Source organism: Gobius niger (assembly GCF_951799975.1).
Source record: "Gobius niger genome assembly, chromosome: 13".
Lineage (NCBI taxonomy): Eukaryota > Metazoa > Chordata > Actinopteri > Gobiiformes > Gobiidae > Gobius > Gobius niger.
In genome coordinates this window covers 3,872,700-3,894,132 of record NC_136864.1, presented here as the reverse complement: position 1 = coordinate 3,894,132, position 21,433 = coordinate 3,872,700, and the positions used below count along the sequence as shown (strand labels likewise).

General features: G+C 43.4%; 1 protein-coding gene across 1 annotated transcript; it reads left to right on the top strand.

Annotated features, from left to right (window-relative positions):
- Positions 1–5,192: 5,192 nt before the first annotated feature.
- On the top strand, positions 5,193–20,382 carry LOC306972582 (uncharacterized protein; the record flags this gene model as incomplete). Its single annotated transcript, XM_079569244.1, has 4 exons — positions 5,193–5,259; positions 16,981–17,119; positions 18,423–18,537; positions 19,978–20,382. 4 exons carry the CDS (start codon positions 5,193–5,195, stop codon positions 20,113–20,115), a joined length of 459 nt encoding a protein of 152 aa, XP_079425370.1. The 3' UTR covers positions 20,116–20,382.
- Positions 20,383–21,433: the final 1,051 nt, after the last annotated feature.

Sequence of the window (21,433 nt, the reverse complement as noted above, 5' to 3'; positions counted from 1 at the left end):
GGATTTTTGTCATTTCTTTGCTGGATTTTTGTCATTTTTTTTGCTAGATTTTTGTCATTTTTCTGCTGGATTTTTGTAAATTTTTTGCTGGATTTTTGTTATTTTTTTGCTGGATTTTTGTCTTTTTTTTTACTGGATTTTTGTCTTTTTTTGCTGGATTTTTGTCTTTTTTTTACAGGATTTTTGTCACTTTTTTGCTGGATTTTTGTCATTTTTTTTCTGGATTTTTGTCATTTTTCTGCTGGATTTTAGTTATTTTTTTGCTGGATTTTTGTCATTTTTTTGCTGGATTTTTGTCATTTTTTTGCTGGATTTTTGTCATTTTCTTGCTGCCCTTTTGTCACCTTTTTGTTGTGTTTACATCCTCATTTTCTTTTTTTCCTTTTTTATCTCTGTTTTGAAGAAGCTTTTAGATTTGGAGAATTTGGAGAACAGGAGAGAATGTGTTCAGGTGGGAGTTAAGAGGTTAAGCCCTGTTTATTATTATTTTTACAAGAGCTGGCTTGTGTTTTGTTCATATCACAGTCAGACATCTTTCACTTGTCAACGCTTTCCACTTAACCGGAAAGCCACAAGGAAATAATAAAAAAAACAGAACTTCCTTAAAGCAGAGCCAAGCCTGGCCTAAGCCATCCGAAAACTCCAGTCAATTATCATTTTAATTTCAACATGCCATTCAGCGAGCGGGGTCCCACTGACCACCATCATGCACTCACGCACACACGCCATGCTGGCCTATTGTATATGTTTTAGTGGTAGGGGAAACCGGACTGCCTGAAGGAAACCTACACAAATTGCACACAGAAAGGCCAACCCTGGTGGGAATCAAACCCGGGACCTTCTTGCTGAGAGGCACGAGCCATATGAATCGGGGTCTCCTGGTGGTTCCCAGAGTCAGGACTCAACACGGTGAGGTCTCATGAGGATGTGAGCCAGGCCTCAACTCTGACAATGTGCAAATCCAGTTCTTTTTTTTTTTTTTTTTTCACAGTCAGAGTTGGCTTTATTACAAATGTCTCATCATATACTGGTGTGACCGGTGGACTTCTGCGTTGTGTAGTTTATGCAGTTTGTGATGTGTTAAGAAGCCACGAGACACAGCGGTAACTTTTGGAGGCGGTCTCCGTTTACTCTGGCAAAATATATACAACTAACAACCAGGACTAACAACCAGGACTAACAACCAGGACTAACAACCAGGACAAACAACCAGGACTAACAACCAGGACTAACAACCAGGACAAACAACCAGGACTAACAACCAGGACAAACAACCGGGACTAACAACCGGGACTAACAACCGGGACTAACAACCGGGACTAACAACCGGGACTAACAACCGGGACTAACAACCGGGACTAACAACCGGGACAAACAACCGGGACTAACAACCGGGACAAACAACCGGGACAAACAACCGGGACAAACAACCGGGACAAACAACCGGGACAAACAACCGGGACTAACAACCAGGACTAACAACCAGGACTAACAACCAGGACTAACAACCAGGACAAACAACCAGGACAAACAACCGGGACAAACAACCGGGACTAACAACCGGGACTAACAACCGGGACTAACAACCGGGACAAACAACAGGGACTAACAACCGGGACAAACAACCGGGACTAACAACCGGGACTAACAACCAGGACTAACAACCAGGACTAACAACCAGGACTAACAACCAGGACTAACAACCAGGACTAACAACCAGGACTAACAACCAGGACAAACAACCAGGACAAACAACCAGGACAAACAACCAGGACTAACAACCAGGACTAACAACCAGGACTAACAACCAGGACTAACAACCAGGACAAACAACCAGGACTAACAACCAGGACTAACCCAATAACCACTAAATCACTCACTATAACTAACTACATCACATGTAACCCAGCGTTTGTTTGCTTTTGCAGAAGAAGGGCGATGACACCCTGTGCTTCAGGGGGGCGGTGACGGTCGGGGACATGGTTAGAGCCGGGGGAACAAAGTACAGTCTGTGGAGACGGCAGTACTGCCACACGGCCACTGGAGACATGATGGACCTGTGTATTGGCCTGTAGGATGGACTCATTATGTGCAGTCCACACATGCACCTGACAATTAAATGATTCAACAAAATGATTTGATACAATGATTCAATAAAATGATTCCTCACTCTGGTCTGCTGTTCCTTTGTTGAGAACATTGATTATGTAAGAAAACATTTTTCAAGACGACGACCATCTGTCCAAAGTAGAGGTGCCCTTAAGTTTGAGCGTGTCTTGCTTTAGGCTTTGGTTTATTTCATCAAGAGAAACGCCATCAGGTGGATGAACTAAACTGGTCCCTCCCTGTTTTTTCCCCCTTTCCTCACCCCTCCCTCTAGACACACCCCCCCCCCCCCCCCCCCCCAGCATGCAACAAGCCTGCAGGGCCCAAGACATCCCCCAACATCCACCCCCTCCCCAAAGCCAAAACCAGTCCAGGGACACAGCGCCCTCCACCCCAGTCCTAGTCCCAGTTTTGTTTCCATTCCCATGTTTTTACCTAGATTTGTGCATTGATCTCCTTCTTCACCCCCGCCTTAACCGAGCGCATTTTCTCCAGTTTGGCTTTAGCACAATCTAAACGTTTATTGAAAAAAGCGTCAAGATAGCAACAAAAATAAGGATGAAAACACCAACATGAAAGCGACAAAAATGTCCCGGAAAGGCAACAATAACGCAATGTAAAAGTGACTGAAAAGTGAAAAAAAAAGCATTAAAAAAGCGACCAAGAAAACAAGGGAAAGAACTATGGAAAACATGACAAAAACGCTTAAAAAAATCAGCCCGGTGAAGCTGCAGTTTTGTTGGTCAATGGGCGAGGAACGCTCCTCCCTGTGGTCCTCATGGCAGGGAGCTGACATTGCTGTAATGGTGGCGACTCCAAGAGACAGATTCTAATGGGATTTCAGATGTCCCAAGAAAGGCTCTAAAGACTTTTTCTTTTTCTAAAAACCGCTATGACCCATGTGCAGTGTTGGGAAACGTGTTACATGTTACTCTGCTTTTTAAACACGTTCGCTCTTCCTCGAATGACCACGGGATGCGTAAGTGACTGTAGGGCCCCCATGTGGATTTTTGCTTAAGGCCCCAGAATAGCCAGCACAAAGCTCTCCAGAAAAGGGACTCCAACCTGTGACATTTTGTGCTACAAAAGTAAAACGTGAAAGTAACAAGTAACATAATAAGTTACTTTCTTTAGAGAGCAACTAAGTAAAGTAACAGGCTACTTTTTAAAAGAGGTAACGAGTAACGAGAAAAGTTACTTTCTCAACACTGCCCATGTGACAACGCTGGGGTAGGTGAAATATTTTTAACCACGCTGGTTTTTGAACATCAGGAGGCCATATTTACTGAAATCACAAGCTATTTCAATCAAAAAAACACCCTCATGGATGTTTTTCTTGTTGAGGCTCCAAAGGTTCTCAATAGGGTCGAGGTCAGGGGAGGAGGGGGTCCACATCATGAGTTTCTCTCCTTTTCTGCCCATAGCAGCCAGTGATGCAGAGGTATTCTTTACAGCAGGACATGGTGCGTTGTCCTGCATGAGGATGATTTTGTTCGGGAAGGCATGGCTCTTTTTTTTTGTAGCAGAAGACAGTGGTCAGTCAGAAACTCCACATATTTTTCAGACGTCATTTTCACACCATCCGGGATCCTCAAGGGGCCGACCAGCTCTCTCCTCATGATTCTGTCCCAAAACATGACTCCGCCCATTGTGGTCATTCATCAACCATTCACTACTCCATTGATTTGACCATCCAGGGTTACACGGCCTCATCCGTGAACAAGACTGTTTGAAAATGAGTCGTCATGTATTTCTGAGCCACTGCAGCCGTTTCTGCTCGTCAGCTTCAATTAACAGTTTAGGGGAGGCCCGGACAGAAAGTTTATGCACAACTGCAGCCTCTGGAGGTTCCTACACCTTGATGTTCAGGAGACTCCAGAGGCACCAGCAGCTTCAAATACCTGTATGCTGCTTTGTAGCAGCTGTTTTACTCATCTGATGTATTTGTCTGGCAGAAACCGTCCTTATTGTGCCTTTATCTGCACAAACCCGTGTGTGTCTGAATCAGCCACAGATCTCTTATCAATACGATGATCTTTTGTGAACTATTTCACGCTTTTCATCAGCAGAGAGATCCTTTTTCTTTCCCATATTGCTTGAAAATGATGATCTGCTTAATAATGTGGAACATCCTTTTTCAGTAGTTTTTCCAGTGTCAGTGATTCAAAGAGCCCTGAGACACAGAACCATTCATGAGTTTCATTGAAAACGTTTTTTTTTTAACCTTCATGACACTGAAATACAATTTGCATAATAATTTGGAACACGGTGTAAACCTCTTGCCGACAGCGGTTATGTCCTCAAGCGTGCATTGCTTTGTGGTGTCGGGTTAGGCGGTGTCACTTCGCGACACGCCTCTCTCTTGGAGGCTGCAGACAGATACACTTGGCAAAGGTGGACGTTCAGTTCCTCCACAGGTGTGTCAGGGCTGAAGACCTGGGGCTGCTTTAGACCCTCACAAATCACATGTGGGGCTAATATTGCAAGTTTGTGATTCATTTCTTTGCGTTTGAGTTTTGCAATCGTCATCACAGTTGGTCAGATACACTACGTACAATAAAGTCGTTTCTGAATCGGGTTAAATGTAATGTACATTCCCTCAATGGGAGCTTGGGGGCGCTGTTTTAGTAGACGTCTTATATGGTCGTAATTCGGGGATAAGACAAACGACCACTTGTGTTGTATGGATTTGGAGGACTTGTTGGGTTTTTCTCACATTTTTATCGTTTTTTCTTCTCTTTTTTGCCTTGTTTTTGTCGCTTTTATATTGTGTTATGGTTGCTTTTCCGGCACATTTTTGTTGTTCATCTTTATTGCTTTTTTGTTGTATTTTCATCCTCATTTTTGTCACTATTTTGACGCTTTGTTCAAGAAGCTTTTAAATGTGGGTAAAGCGAGACTGGAGAAAATGTCTTCGGGTTTAGGCTCAGGTAAGAGGTTAATGTGCTATTAATATAATCTCAGCTTGTTTTATCTGATGCTTCTCAAAGGGTGACATAACGACAAATATCTTTATATCCAGGTGGGAGGTGCCCAAGGCGAGTATAAAATCCAGGTGTGAACCAGGTCTAAAACAGGTCTGAACTATGCATCCTCTCTGTGCTGTCGTGCTGACGCTGGTCGTGTTTGCTCAGGCTGTTTCCACTGTCAGAGGTGAGTCAAAACAGAAGCAAAGGAGAAATGTTTCCAATATTTCCACTCGAAAAGATGGCTAGACTTTAGTCATTCTTTTGCTGCGTGTTTGGAGTCACACTTTGTTTTTGTTTTTTTATACTATAGCAATAATTATTTTGAAGTACCAGTACTTTTACGAGAGTATATGTGTGTATAATATATGGAGTTTGCACATTCTCCCTGTGCCTGCATAGGTTTTCTCCAGGTGCTTTGGTTTTCATCATCGGTCACTTAAAACATGTGAAATATACAGTAATGTTTAATCTATTCTTCTTCTCTTCCAATAATCATTTTCTCATTTGGACAGAAGACATGAGGAGTGTTTATGCCTTTTCCCAAACTTTAAGGTCTAAGTTAGATTTGTGATGATAGCTTTCCTATGTTGGATTTCCCACTGGGAAAGTCGGACGATCTGGGACAGCCCTATGTTCCCCGGGTGAATGGCAGGTTGAAATTAAACCGATGCCACTGAGATCAGACCCAGACGTATGCTTCTTTATTACATCCTTGTGGCTTTCCGGTTAAGCTGCAGCGTCATCAGCACTGGTGCGTGACGAGTTAAATATGTCCGATTTTAAACAGTCATAAAATGTCAGGCTTTTTTAGTTTTCCTCTCAGAAAGCTGTGAAACCTGGTTTAAACTCAGTCCCTGTGACGAATGTTGATGTTGTAAAAGCATTAGGAAAGTTTGAGATGAGATTGGACCAGAAAATAGCAATTTCAAATTTGAAATTTGAGTGACCCTGTTTCTTTGTACAATCATGTATAGCTCCTTTAAGATTAGGCACCAGCCCACTCTCCTTAAAGCCACACCGCGTAGAATTTCACCCAGTAAATAAAATTGAAATACAAGCATGAATCTCTAGTCAGCCGAATTCAAGCTTTAAACAGGTTAGGTCCTCATCCAAATCCATCCTTTGTTTACCCACTGCAGTTTAAGCCTTCTCCGTGTCTGCACTGATGGCAACACCTCATTCTTTACAAAGTCCTGCTTTTGAACAGATATGAGGCGTAATGTAAATAAATCCACACAGCAGCACATCTGCAGAGGTGTGGCAGATCTGGCACAGATCAAGTGTGTCAGATGGTGACAACTGGAGGTTTATCTGGTTTGTCAAGTTAACAGGTTGGTGTTTATGCGGTTATAAAAATGGATTTAAGATGCTAATTTTGCTAACGTTCCTCACGGGCTAATGTAACTGCGCTGTCTTATTGGTTTGCAACATTATTTATGAGAACATAAATATAACCACCGTGTTCAGGTTTATAAAACAAGTAAGTTAGGGCCACATTATGTTAGATTTTTACCAGCATTGCAGCTTAAATGATTCTTATTTATTTCACTGTCATTAAAATTTCAAACAAAAGACTTTCCTCGCTCCGAGTTCCGACCTCCCAGGACAAATGGAGAGCAGCAATAGTGTTATAAACACATCTAGCATTGCATTACGACTGTTTTAAAACTAGTTTGGTCATTTTATCTCATAAAGCATCACAATTCATGTTAACATTAAACAAAAAAAATATAATAGTGACCATCAACCCCACACCCCGCACGTGAGGCAGATTGTGACAATCGTTTTTCTTGTGTTGTATGTTATATGTTAGACAAAAGGAAGCAAGGGTTCAGGCTTTCATTTATTGCAAGTCGGACTCTTGTGGGATTTCCTGTTGATGAGCAGTGAACTCTAAAAGAAAGTGTGACAAATTGCATGGGCTTCCCTATGAGCCAAATCCTCGGTTTAAAAGAGTAAAACAGGATTAACAGTTCCTAAAGACAAGAAACTTCAAGGCACTGTTGAATTACAAAAAGGCTTAATGAGAGCACGGCTAACAGACCAAGTGCAGGACGATGGAAAGTTGTCTCATGAGATTTATGTACAGAAAGGAAAGTGTAACACGACAAACTAATGTTAAGGCTGAATAAAAGGCGAGTAAAACAGCCTCAGCCGGCTGATAGAGGAGCAGATAGACAGACCACAGGCAGAGCCGCTGCTGTTGTTGAACTGGGGCCCTTATGGTTGATCGACGACAGTTCAAAAACAGCTCCACTGTGCAGTAGAGCAGGGCAGGAGGGGAACATAATGACCTCAATTCAGCCCCTTCTCCACCGTGTGAGAACCACTAACCCCTAAGCCACTGTGAGACTAAGATGTAGGACTACTACTAGTCTATTTCCCAACTTTTTAAAATGGTAAATGGCAAATGATCATCTAATTCACTTTATTTGTATAGTACATTTTATAAACAAGTGTGTCCAAAGTGCTGCACATAAGATTTAAAAACATAATATGTTAAAACAAAATCATTAAAACCATAAATAAGATGCAATAAAGCATTCATTCAAGCAGTCACATTCTTTCACCTCTGTTCCCGTCCCACAGTTTGGGAACCGCTGATTTAAGACTAACTGAAACCTGCACCTGATGGTTATTTCTGTCTGACCACACTCATTAACCTGTGAGTAATTTGTTTTAGACTGTGCACATTCAGACAACCAGAGTTACTGTAAGTTACTGCGTGCATGAGAACCGTGTGGACAAAAGGCCCGTGACAACGCCTTAGTTAATTAGTGGAACAACATTGCATAGTTTGCCTATAAGAAAAGTCAGTGTCCGGGTGGTGTGAGTGAGGAGAGGTCAGTGTCCGGGTGGAGTGAGTGAGGAGAGGTCAGTGTCCGGGTGGTGTGAGTGAGGAGAGGTGTCAGTGTCCGGGTGGTGTGAGTGAGGAGAGGTCAGTGTCCGGGTGGAGTGAGTGAGGAGAGGTCAGTGTCCGGGTGGTGTGAGTGAGGAGAGGTGTCAGTGTCCGGGTGGTGTGAGTGAGGAGAGGTCAGTGTCCGGGTGGAGTGAGTGAGGAGAGGTCAGTGTCCGGGTGGAGTGAGTGAGGAGAGGTCAGTGTCCGGGTGGTGTGAGTGAGGAGAGGTCAGTGTCCGGGTGGTGTGAGTGAGGAGAGGTCAGTGTCCGGGTGGAGTGAGTGAGGAGAGGTCAGTGTCCGGGTGGAGTGAGTGAGGAGAGGTCAGTGTCCGGGTGGAGTGAGTGAGGAGAGGTCAGTGTCCGGGTGGAGTGAGTGAGGAGAGGTCAGTGTCCGGGTGGAGTGAGTGAGGAGAGGTCAGTGTCCGGGTGGAGTGAGTGAGGAGAGGTCAGTGTCCGGGTGGAGTGAGTGAGGAGAGGTCAGTGTCCGGGTGGAGTGAGTGAGGAGAGGTCAGTGTCCGGGTGGAGTGAGTGAGGAGAGGTCAGTCAGACGATCTGGGACAGCCCTATGTTCCCCGGGTCTGATGTTCCCCCACTTCTAGTGACGGGGGAACATCATGTATTAAAGGAGCTATCCTTGATTTTTTAATTTTCTGTTATTGGAATAATTTTTTTTTGTCCTTTTAGTATATGGTAAAAGCAGACATTTATCACAAAAAAACACTGGTTTTAAAGCCTTTTAAACAGTCATAAAATGTCAGGCTAGTTTCAGTTTTCCTCTCAGAAAGCTGTGAAACTGTGACGAATGTTGATGTTGTAAAAGCATTAGGAAAGTTTGAGATGAGATTGGACCAGAAAATAGCAATTTGAAATTTGAGTGACCCTGTTTCTTTGTACAATCAGGTATAGCTCCTTTAAGATTAGGCACAAGCCCACTTTCCTTAAAGCCACACCGCGTAGAATTTCACCCAGTAAATAAAATTGAAATACAAGCAGGTTAGGTCCTCATCCAAATCCATCCTTTGTTTACCCACTGCAGTTTAAGCCTTCTCCGTGTCTGCACTGATGGCAACACCTCATTCTTTACAAAGTCCTGCTTTTGAACAGGTAGCAGGCGTTATGCAAATCCACATAGCAGCACATCAGCCGGGCCTGACGTTAATTTTTTTGGAATGCCAGATCTGGCAGGTGTGGCAGATCTGGCACAGATCAAGTGTGTCAGATGGTGACAACTGGAGGTTTATCTGGTTTGTCAAGTTACCAGGCTGGTGTTTATGCGGTTATAAAAATGGATTTACGATGCTAATTTTGCTAACGTTCCTCATGGGCTAATGCCAACTGCGCTGTCTTATTGGTTTGCAACATTATTTATGAGAACATAAATACAACCACGGTGTTCAGGTTTATAAAACAAGTAAGTTAGGGCCACATTATGTTAGATTTTTACCAGCATTGCAGCTTAAATGATTCTTATTTATTTCACTGTCATTAAAATTTCAAACAAAAGACTTTCCTCGCTTCGAGTTCCGACCTCCCAGGACAAATGGAAAGCAGCAATAGTGTTATAAACACATCTAGCATTGCATTACGACTGTTTTAAAACTAGTTTGGTCATTTTATCTCATAAAGCAACACAATTCATGTTAACATTAAACAAAAAAAATATAATAGTGACCATCAACCCGACACCCCGCACGTGAGGCACATTGTGACAGTTGTTTTTCTTGTGTTGTATGTTATATGTTAGACAAAAGGAAGCAAGGGTTCAGGCTTTCATTTATTGCAAGTCGGACTCTTGTGGGATTTCCTGTTGATGAGCAGTGGACTCTAAAAAGAAAGTGTGACAAATTGCGTGGAATTACAAACCAAATCCTCGGTTTAAAAGAGTAAAACAGGATTAACAGTTCCTAAAGACAAGAAACTTCAAGGCACTGTTGAATTACAAAAAGGCTTAATGAGAGCACGGCTAACAGACCAAGTGCAGGACGATGGAAAGTTGTCTCATGAGATTTATGTACAGAAAGGAAAGTGTAACACGACAAACTAATGTTAAGGCTGAATAAAAGGCGAGTAAAACAGCCTCAGCCGGCTGATAGAGGAGCAGATAGACAGACCACAGGCAGAGCCGCTGCTGTTGTTGAACTGGGGCCCTTATGGTTGATCGACGACAGTTCAAAAACAGCTCCACTGTGCAGTAGAGCAGGGCAGGAGGGGAACATAATGACCTCAATTCAGCCCCTTCTCCACCGTGTGAGAACCACTAACCCCTAAGCCACTGTGAGACTAAGATGTAGGACTACTACTAGTCTATTTCCCAACTTTTTAAAATGGTAAATGGCAAATGATCATCTAATTCACTTTATTTGTATAGTACATTTTATAAACAAGTGTGTCCAAAGTGCTGCACATAAGATTTAAAAACATAATATGTTAAAACAAAATCATTAAAACCATAAATAAGATGCAATAAAGCATTCATTCAAGCAGTCACATTCTTTCACCTCTGTTCCCGTCCCACAGTTTGGGAACCGCTGATTTAAGACTAACTGAAACCTGCACCTGATGGTTATTTCTGTCTGACCACACTCATTAACCTGTGAGTAATTTGTTTTAGACTGTGCACATTCAGACAACCAGAGTTACTGTAAGTTACTGCGTGCATGAGAACCGTGTGGACAAAAGGCCCGTGACAACGCCTTAGTTAATTAGTGGAACAACATTGCATAGTTTGCCTATAAGAAAAGTCAGTGTCCGGGTGGTGTGAGTGAGGAGAGGTCAGTGTCCGGGTGGAGTGAGTGAGGAGAGGTCAGTGTCCGGGTGGTGTGAGTGAGGAGAGGTGTCAGTGTCCGGGTGGTGTGAGTGAGGAGAGGTCAGTGTCCGGGTGGAGTGAGTGAGGAGAGGTCAGTGTCCGGGTGGTGTGAGTGAGGAGAGGTGTCAGTGTCCGGGTGGTGTGAGTGAGGAGAGGTCAGTGTCCGGGTGGAGTGAGTGAGGAGAGGTCAGTGTCCGGGTGGAGTGAGTGAGGAGAGGTCAGTGTCCGGGTGGTGTGAGTGAGGAGAGGTCAGTGTCCGGGTGGTGTGAGTGAGGAGAGGTCAGTGTCCGGGTGGAGTGAGTGAGGAGAGGTCAGTGTCCGGGTGGAGTGAGTGAGGAGAGGTCAGTGTCCGGGTGGAGTGAGTGAGGAGAGGTCAGTGTCCGGGTGGAGTGAGTGAGGAGAGGTCAGTGTCCGGGTGGAGTGAGTGAGGAGAGGTCAGTGTCCGGGTGGAGTGAGTGAGGAGAGGTCAGTGTCCGGGTGGAGTGAGTGAGGAGAGGTCAGTGTCCGGGTGGAGTGAGTGAGGAGAGGTCAGTGTCCGGGTGGAGTGAGTGAGGAGAGGTCAGTGTCCGGGTGGAGTGAGTGAGGAGAGGTCAGTGTCCGGGTGGAGTGAGTGAGGAGAGGTCAGTGTCCGGGTGGAGTGAGTGAGGAGAGGTCAGTCAGACGATCTGGGACAGCCCTATGTTCCCCGGGTCTGATGTTCCCCCACTTCTAGTGACGGGGGAACATCATGTATTAAAGGAGCTATCCTTGATTTTTTAATTTTCTGTTATTGGAATAATTTTTTTTTGTCCTTTTAGTATATGGTAAAAGCAGACATTTATCACAAAAAAACACTGGTTTTAAAGCCTTTTAAACAGTCATAAAATGTCAGGCTAGTTTCAGTTTTCCTCTCAGAAAGCTGTGAAACTGTGACGAATGTTGATGTTGTAAAAGCATTAGGAAAGTTTGAGATGAGATTGGACCAGAAAATAGCAATTTGAAATTTGAGTGACCCTGTTTCTTTGTACAATCAGGTATAGCTCCTTTAAGATTAGGCACAAGCCCACTTTCCTTAAAGCCACACCGCGTAGAATTTCACCCAGTAAATAAAATTGAAATACAAGCAGGTTAGGTCCTCATCCAAATCCATCCTTTGTTTACCCACTGCAGTTTAAGCCTTCTCCGTGTCTGCACTGATGGCAACACCTCATTCTTTACAAAGTCCTGCTTTTGAACAGGTAGCAGGCGTTATGCAAATCCACATAGCAGCACATCAGCCGGGCCTGACGTTAATTTTTTTGGAATGCCAGATCTGGCAGGTGTGGCAGATCTGGCACAGATCAAGTGTGTCAGATGGTGACAACTGGAGGTTTATCTGGTTTGTCAAGTTACCAGGCTGGTGTTTATGCGGTTATAAAAATGGATTTACGATGCTAATTTTGCTAACGTTCCTCATGGGCTAATGCCAACTGCGCTGTCTTATTGGTTTGCAACATTATTTATGAGAACATAAATACAACCACGGTGTTCAGGTTTATAAAACAAGTAAGTTAGGGCCACATTATGTTAGATTTTTACCAGCATTGCAGCTTAAATGATTCTTATTTATTTCACTGTCATTAAAATTTCAAACAAAAGACTTTCCTCGCTTCGAGTTCCGACCTCCCAGGACAAATGGAAAGCAGCAATAGTGTTATAAACACATCTAGCATTGCATTACGACTGTTTTAAAACTAGTTTGGTCATTTTATCTCATAAAGCAACACAATTCATGTTAACATTAAACAAAAAAAATATAATAGTGACCATCAACCCGACACCCCGCACGTGAGGCACATTGTGACAGTTGTTTTTCTTGTGTTGTATGTTATATGTTAGACAAAAGGAAGCAAGGGTTCAGGCTTTCATTTATTGCAAGTCGGACTCTTGTGGGATTTCCTGTTGATGAGCAGTGGACTCTAAAAAGAAAGTGTGACAAATTGCGTGGAATTACAAACCAAATCCTCGGTTTAAAAGAGTAAAACAGGATTAACAGTTCCTAAAGACAAGAAACTTCAAGGCACTGTTGAATTACAAAAAGGCTTAATGAGAGCACGGCTAACAGACCAAGTGCAGGACGATGGAAAGTTGTCTCATGAGATTTATGTACAGAAAGGAAAGTGTAACACGACAAACTAATGTTAAGGCTGAATAAAAGGCGAGTAAAACAGCCTCAGCCGGCTGATAGAGGAGCAGATAGACAGACCACAGGCAGAGCCGCTGCTGTTGTTGAACTGGGGCCCTTATGGTTGATCGACGACAGTTCAAAAACAGCTCCACTGTGCAGTAGAGCAGGGCAGGAGGGGAACATAATGACCTCAATTCAGCCCCTTCTCCACCGTGTGAGAACCACTAACCCCTAAGCCACTGTGAGACTAAGATGTAGGACTACTACTAGTCTATTTCCCAACTTTTTAAAATGGTAAATGGCAAATGATCATCTAATTCACTTTATTTGTATAGTACATTTTATAAACAAGTGTGTCCAAAGTGCTGCACATAAGATTTAAAAACATAATATGTTAAAACAAAATCATTAAAACCATAAATAAGATGCAATAAAGCATTCATTCAAGCAGTCACATTCTTTCACCTCTGTTCCCGTCCCACAGTTTGGGAACCGCTGATTTAAGACTAACTGAAACCTGCACCTGATGGTTATTTCTGTCTGACCACACTCATTAACCTGTGAGTAATTTGTTTTAGACTGTGCACATTCAGACAACCAGAGTTACTGTAAGTTACTGCGTGCATGAGAACCGTGTGGACAAAAGGCCCGTGACAACGCCTTAGTTAATTAGTGGAACAACATTGCATAGTTTGCCTATAAGAAAAGTCAGTGTCCGGGTGGTGTGAGTGAGGAGAGGTCAGTGTCCGGGTGGAGTGAGTGAGGAGAGGTCAGTGTCCGGGTGGTGTGAGTGAGGAGAGGTGTCAGTGTCCGGGTGGTGTGAGTGAGGAGAGGTCAGTGTCCGGGTGGAGTGAGTGAGGAGAGGTCAGTGTCCGGGTGGTGTGAGTGAGGAGAGGTGTCAGTGTCCGGGTGGTGTGAGTGAGGAGAGGTCAGTGTCCGGGTGGAGTGAGTGAGGAGAGGTCAGTGTCCGGGTGGAGTGAGTGAGGAGAGGTCAGTGTCCGGGTGGTGTGAGTGAGGAGAGGTCAGTGTCCGGGTGGTGTGAGTGAGGAGAGGTCAGTGTCCGGGTGGAGTGAGTGAGGAGAGGTCAGTGTCCGGGTGGAGTGAGTGAGGAGAGGTCAGTGTCCGGGTGGAGTGAGTGAGGAGAGGTCAGTGTCCGGGTGGAGTGAGTGAGGAGAGGTCAGTGTCCGGGTGGAGTGAGTGAGGAGAGGTCAGTGTCCGGGTGGAGTGAGTGAGGAGAGGTCAGTGTCCGGGTGGAGTGAGTGAGGAGAGGTCAGTGTCCGGGTGGAGTGAGTGAGGAGAGGTCAGTGTCCGGGTGGAGTGAGTGAGGAGAGGTCAGTGTCCGGGTGGAGTGAGTGAGGAGAGGTCAGTGTCCGGGTGGAGTGAGTGAGGAGAGGTCAGTCAGACGATCTGGGACAGCCCTATGTTCCCCGGGTCTGATGTTCCCCCACTTCTAGTGACGGGGGAACATCATGTATTAAAGGAGCTATCCTTGATTTTTTAATTTTCTGTTATTGGAATAATTTTTTTTTGTCCTTTTAGTATATGGTAAAAGCAGACATTTATCACAAAAAAACACTGGTTTTAAAGCCTTTTAAACAGTCATAAAATGTCAGGCTAGTTTCAGTTTTCCTCTCAGAAAGCTGTGAAACTGTGACGAATGTTGATGTTGTAAAAGCATTAGGAAAGTTTGAGATGAGATTGGACCAGAAAATAGCAATTTGAAATTTGAGTGACCCTGTTTCTTTGTACAATCAGGTATAGCTCCTTTAAGATTAGGCACAAGCCCACTTTCCTTAAAGCCACACCGCGTAGAATTTCACCCAGTAAATAAAATTGAAATACAAGCAGGTTAGGTCCTCATCCAAATCCATCCTTTGTTTACCCACTGCAGTTTAAGCCTTCTCCGTGTCTGCACTGATGGCAACACCTCATTCTTTACAAAGTCCTGCTTTTGAACAGGTAGCAGGCGTTATGCAAATCCACATAGCAGCACATCAGCCGGGCCTGACGTTAATTTTTTTGGAATGCCAGATCTGGCAGGTGTGGCAGATCTGGCACAGATCAAGTGTGTCAGATGGTGACAACTGGAGGTTTATCTGGTTTGTCAAGTTACCAGGCTGGTGTTTATGCGGTTATAAAAATGGATTTACGATGCTAATTTTGCTAACGTTCCTCATGGGCTAATGCCAACTGCGCTGTCTTATTGGTTTGCAACATTATTTATGAGAACATAAATACAACCACGGTGTTCAGGTTTATAAAACAAGTAAGTTAGGGCCACATTATGTTAGATTTTTACCAGCATTGCAGCTTAAATGATTCTTATTTATTTCACTGTCATTAAAATTTCAAACAAAAGACTTTCCTCGCTTCGAGTTCCGACCTCCCAGGACAAATGGAAAGCAGCAATAGTGTTATAAACACATCTAGCATTGCATTACGACTGTTTTAAAACTAGTTTGGTCATTTTATCTCATAAAGCAACACAATTCATGTTAACATTAAACAAAAAAAATATAATAGTGACCATCAACCCGACACCCCGCACGTGAGGCACATTGTGACAGTTGTTTTTCTTGTGTTGTATGTTATATGTTAGACAAAAGGAAGCAAGGGTTCAGGCTTTCATTTATTGCAAGTCGGACTCTTGTGGGATTTCCTGTTGATGAGCAGTGGACTCTAAAAAGAAAGTGTGACAAATTGCGTGGAATTACAAACCAAATCCTCGGTTTAAAAGAGTAAAACAGGATTAACAGTTCCTAAAGACAAGAAACTTCAAGGCACTGTTGAATTACAAAAAGGCTTAATGAGAGCACGGCTAACAGACCAAGTGCAGGACGATGGAAAGTTGTCTCATGAGATTTATGTACAGAAAGGAAAGTGTAACACGACAAACTAATGTTAAGGCTGAATAAAAGGCGAGTAAAACAGCCTCAGCCGGCTGATAGAGGAGCAGATAGAGAGACCACAGGCAGAGCCGCTGCTGTTGTTGAACTGGGGCCCTTATGGTTGATCGACGACAGTTCAAAAACAGCTCCACTGTGCAGTAGAGCAGGGCAGGAGGGGAACATAATGACCTCAATTCAGCCCCTTCTCCACCGTGTAAGAACCACTAACCCCTAAGCCACTGTGAGACTAAGATGTAGGACTACTACTAGTCTATTTCCCAACTTTTGTAAAATGGTAAATGGCAAATGATCATCCAATCCACTTTATTTGTATAGCACATTTTATAAACAAGTGTGTCCAAAGTGCTGCACATAAGATCGGCAGCATAAAAAATAAATAAATACAATAAAATCAAGTGAAACCAAACTGGTCATTCAAAAAAAAAGATCAAATATAAAAAATAAAATCAACCAGAGTTACTGTAAGTTACTGCGTGCATGAGAACCGTGTGGACAAAAGGCCCGTGACAACGCCTTAGTTAATTAGTGTTTGCCGGTTCTGAGCACAGAAACTCGCACAAACAAACTGATGGAGCGTCTCCGGGCAGGGCGGAGCTGACAGCAGCCACGGGCACAGAGGCTGAGGGAGGATCATACAGCGTAATTTTGTTTTTTCAAATGTATTGGTGTTCGTACTATACGAATGAACATCAATTTCATTTTATTTCTTAAAATTATTATTATTTCTTCTGTTTTTAAGTTTTCTTCATACGATTTATAACGCCGACTGTAACAAGTGAATTTCTCCTCTGTGAGATCAATAAAGGTTTATCTTATCTTATCTTATCTTATCTTATTTTATTCCATGTATTTTTGTTTTTTGTTTGTGAACTATTTGTAATTTTCATGTGCGGCACTGGACACTTTGCTCTAGAAATACAGTTGGATTGGTTGGATAAGAGGCCGAAGCTTCTTTACGCTGATAAAATGAAATGGTTTGTCAGGGGAGAACTGGCCCCAGGGGGGATCCTTATAGTTTTAATGCCTGGAAGGAGAAAACCTATGCAGACACAGGGAGGACATGAAACTCCACACAGAAAGGAACTATTGTGGAGATTTGAGATGACTGAACCAGGACTTATTCAGGTCTTTTGTTTCATGTTTCAGAGCAGAGGAACCTGTCCGGCGCAGAGCTCATCCGGCTCTACAACACTCGTGTGATAAATGCTGAGCGCTTTGTTCGTTTTAAAGATGGCGTGCCGGCCTGGATGCCCAACCTGTTCATCACCACCCACAGCGGCGTCAGGTCAGTGTGAGCAGGGGCATGTCCACACTGGATTCATTCAAGTGGTCCACAGTAGGGGCTCCTATATAGAGTTTTATCCCCGTTTTTTACTTGGATAATGCCTCAAGGGTGCATATTAACGCCCTTGTTATTTTCAATATACACAAATGAAATCAGATATGACACAAACATTTTAACCTTAATCAGATATGCTGATGACATGGCATTGGTTGCACGTCTCACCAACATTGACTCGGTGGCTCACTATGTAAACTCGACAGTCGAGCAGTCGAGTCGAGTTCCGGGACAGTAACCTTCAACTTAACGTAAATAAGACAAAGGAAATGTGCTTCAGCAATCAAAGGAAACCGGAGCCGTCAAATCCACTGTTCGAAGCACTTCAGTTAAACGGACATGATACAAGTGGACTCATTCAAATATCTAGGAACAATTTTGGACAATTCTTTCACATTTAACGAACATGTTGACTGTGTTTACAAGAAAGGCTTTTCCTGCTGCATCAGCTGAGAGGTTTTGAAGTTAGTGACCATATCTTATCAAGGGTTCATCAGTGTTTAATTGAGAGCGTACTGATGTTTAACATAGTCTCTTGGTTTGGTCATTCAACTGTCAAAAACAAAGCTAAACTTGGCAGAGTTGTTAAACAGGTCAGTAAAATAACAGGCCAAGAACAAACCAGTTCATCTCAGCATTACAGTGAAGCAGTGCGTCGTGTTTGTATTAAGATCACAGATGACAAAAGCCACCCATTGTCCCGTGACTTTGAGCTCCTTCCATCAGGGCAGAGATACAGACTTTCTTGTGCCAAGAAAAATATGTACAGGAATTCTTTGTTTCCCTTTGCTATCAAGAAACTGAATAAGTTGTCAGTATTAATGTCGTTCAGTCAGTCTGTTCCCTTTTTCTTTCCTAATGAAGTGTACCTGCTGCTACTGTGTGCAGTGAACTGATTTTATAATGAACTGATTTTATTATGTACATTGCTGGGCAAATGTATTAGAATGTAGGAGTAAGCCAAATTTCTGCCATCATTGTGCATGGTAGACAATAAAGTTTTTTCTATTCTATTCTATTCTATACTCTGTTCTGTTGTTTCCATTGACAGTATTGATCTGTGAAAGTTGTGAAATGTACTTTTGAAATCTTTATTAACACAGAGGGTCAGATAGGACTAGTATTAGAAACAGAAACTCCACTACTGTCCTGTCCCTTCAACATGTATCATTAGCTCCACGAACTCGCCCTGGGACATTCTGACAGATGTGTGGCTGCTTCAGTAACCCAAATACTGTGCTCTCCTCAGGCTGACTCTGACAGACGGCAGCAGGCGCAGGTACTTTATCCACAAAGGCCCAGGGTTCGGCAGCGCCTCGTACACTGTCGTCACAGATGCCAAGTACATGTCCAGCGCATGGAAGGTAAGTCCCCTCTGCTGCTGACCAGGACTAGCCCTGGGCATGACAGGTTCTAAATAACAAAGAAAAATGTGACTACGCCGGGACTAAAGGGCCTATCTCGCCAGCTTAGAGAGCTGGAGACTAGTTGGAGACTAGAGTCGCCACTGGTCAGAGATTTCTCCAAGACATCCCGTGGAGGTAAGATGAGTCTCCAGGTATTCTCGGGGAACATGTTGGATTTCAGCAGAGTCTCTGAGAGGTCTCCGTGAGGTCTCTGTGAGGTCTCCGTGAGGTCTCTGTGAGGTCTCTGCGGTCTCAAGCAGCTGTGGCAATCTTGCAAACACTGTTCTGACATCTCCTTGGCGCCTCGGATACCCGAAAGGTCTCGGAGACATTGCAGGGACATCACAAAATGTAAAACTGCCTTCGCTAAATCTGCCTTCTCTGTGATCGCAATGGGTCAGTGGAACACACTGCCAACAGAGATTATTGCAAGTACGACATTCAAAAGTTTTGCGCATTTGACTAAAAAATGGCTTCTAGAAAAACAAACTTGCACTCATGACCTGCAACGTCATGTGGGAGCGACCGTTCACCGAGAAAAAGGACTGGTAGAAAATGTTCTAATGTTCCAATCTTGTTTAAATTAAATGTATGTTTTTAATGATGTCAAAATGTATAAATCCATGGTCAAGTATTCATCTACATTTAAAATCAGTTTTTGTACTGTAACATCAACCTGCCCAGGGACTACAGGTGGAAAATAGCATCTTTGCTATAACCTGGCATAATGCATCTTTCCTTTTGGTCAATGTTAAATTGTGCACTGTCCCCGTCTAAATAAAACCAGACCATACCACAGAAACATCTCACAGGTTGAGGATGACAGATTGTATTCGTGACACAACAGCTTGAGACCGCGCACACATGGAGTCTTGAAAAGGTCTCCATCCAGGGGGACGTCTCGGAGACATCTCAGCGACCAGCAGCAACTCGAGTCTCTAACTAGTCTCCAGGCCTGTGAGAGAGGCCCTCGAACGGCAGACGAAATCAGGACTAAGGATCTAACCATAGATATATTGTTAATAGACCGTCATTCCTCGCTCCTCCCCGTTTACCACAATGACCACGTTCGAGGGGGAAATCATGGCGGATTTACAGACTCCTCCCTCCCAGCTTTGAGGAAGCATGTTCCTAAAAAGGGCATAAGGGCGGGATCTTCAGTGTAGACTCTTCCTTTGCGTGATGTGTAGCTTGCGCAGCTTACCCAGCATTACCACAGGAGGAACATCTCGCTGTAGAAAGTTTAGGAAAAGTAGAAACCAGGCTTTAAAGTTGTTTTTAACTTGTCTAAAGTGAATGCATTCCAATGGGGGACTAGCGGCTGTATGCAGGTACTACAGCAATGGCGGATCTAACCAAGACATACAGAAAATAACCCAGCATGTGTTTCCTTTGCAGGAGATGGTCGATGACACCCTGTACTTCAGAGGCGAGGTGATGGTCAGGGACCTGGTGAAAGGCGGGGAAGTGCAGTACAGTCAGTGGAGACAGAAGTATGCCCACATGGCCACAAATACCATGATGAATATGCGCTAGTTACCCCATGGTTGTGCTGTGTTACTATGAGCAGTCGACACATCCACTTTGTTAGTGAGACTGTTAGAGACACAGAGAACATTCATTATACAGTAAATGTATAGACTATCATCTGTCGAAAGTAGAGGTGCCCTTACGTTTTGCTATTGTGTAGTATTTAAGAATGCTTCAGTTCATTTAATCAGGAGCAACAGCGCCATCAAGTGGACGAACACGTGAATTGAATTTAAGTGTCTTTTGTGAATTGGCTATGCTTTTTTGTCCCGTGTGCACCTGGAGTTGTTTATTTACACTATTATACTTTGAACAACCTTATATTTTTACAGTGATTGACTAAATTGTTTTGTTCAAAATAGCAATAAATACTGTCAATTTAAAACATGTTTCTGAAAAAAAAAATCATAAAAATAAACACAAATGAATAAAGTTTTTTTGAATACTGCAATGCTGTTTCATTTTTTTACAATCTGAGATAAGTTCCCCCTAACTTCTCAAGGGTATTCCGGAGTATCGCTGATTGATCTAAATCAGGGGTGGGGGAGTCAGGGGGGCGCTGTTTCACTCCTTTTGCAAAGTTAAGGAAACACTTGTGGTGTCTTGGTGTTTATCACAGAGCGTTTTAGCATCAACTTTCCCAGTTTTACATTACAACCTTTATTGCAAAGGTTGTTGACATGTACAAGTTAAAATTGTACTTAAAATAAAATAATGTATGCTGAACTGACATTTTCAAAATGATATAATATCACATTTTTGTTTACAAACAAATGATTTAAAGTCACAGTAGGTACTGTAAACAGGTAGCCTGGCGCGAGCCAGACTGATCCTCCATGTTCAGAGATACATGGGGATACAGCCTGGAATTGTGTGATTTGAATCTCGTTGACTCCGGCAAAACCAGGCAGAGCCAATCATAGCGCGCGAGGCGGGAGTTAACAATGCGTCATCTTCCGCGCTAGGATTTCCCATAAACACCTGCGCTCCTCCTGCAACCAAAACAGTGAAGATGGCGGCGGCCGCGACACAGCGATCTTTTACCAGTGCCCTTTCTTCTGTTTTAAATGAGCTGGACTTGCCGTTAAAGCCACAGCAGAAGCTGCTCCGAGGGCTTTCACTGGAGCATTTACTCGACTGCATGTGTGGACTACAATCATGGCGGAGGACGTGAACGCAAAGCGTAAGTCGCTTTGTGTTTGATTGGTTCACTCTAGTTCAAGCTGCGATCGTTAGCCCCGCCTCCCGTCTCGATTTAGAAATTGCGTCCTATTACCACAATTCCAGACTGTCTTTATATGTATTTATGAATACATAAATAAAG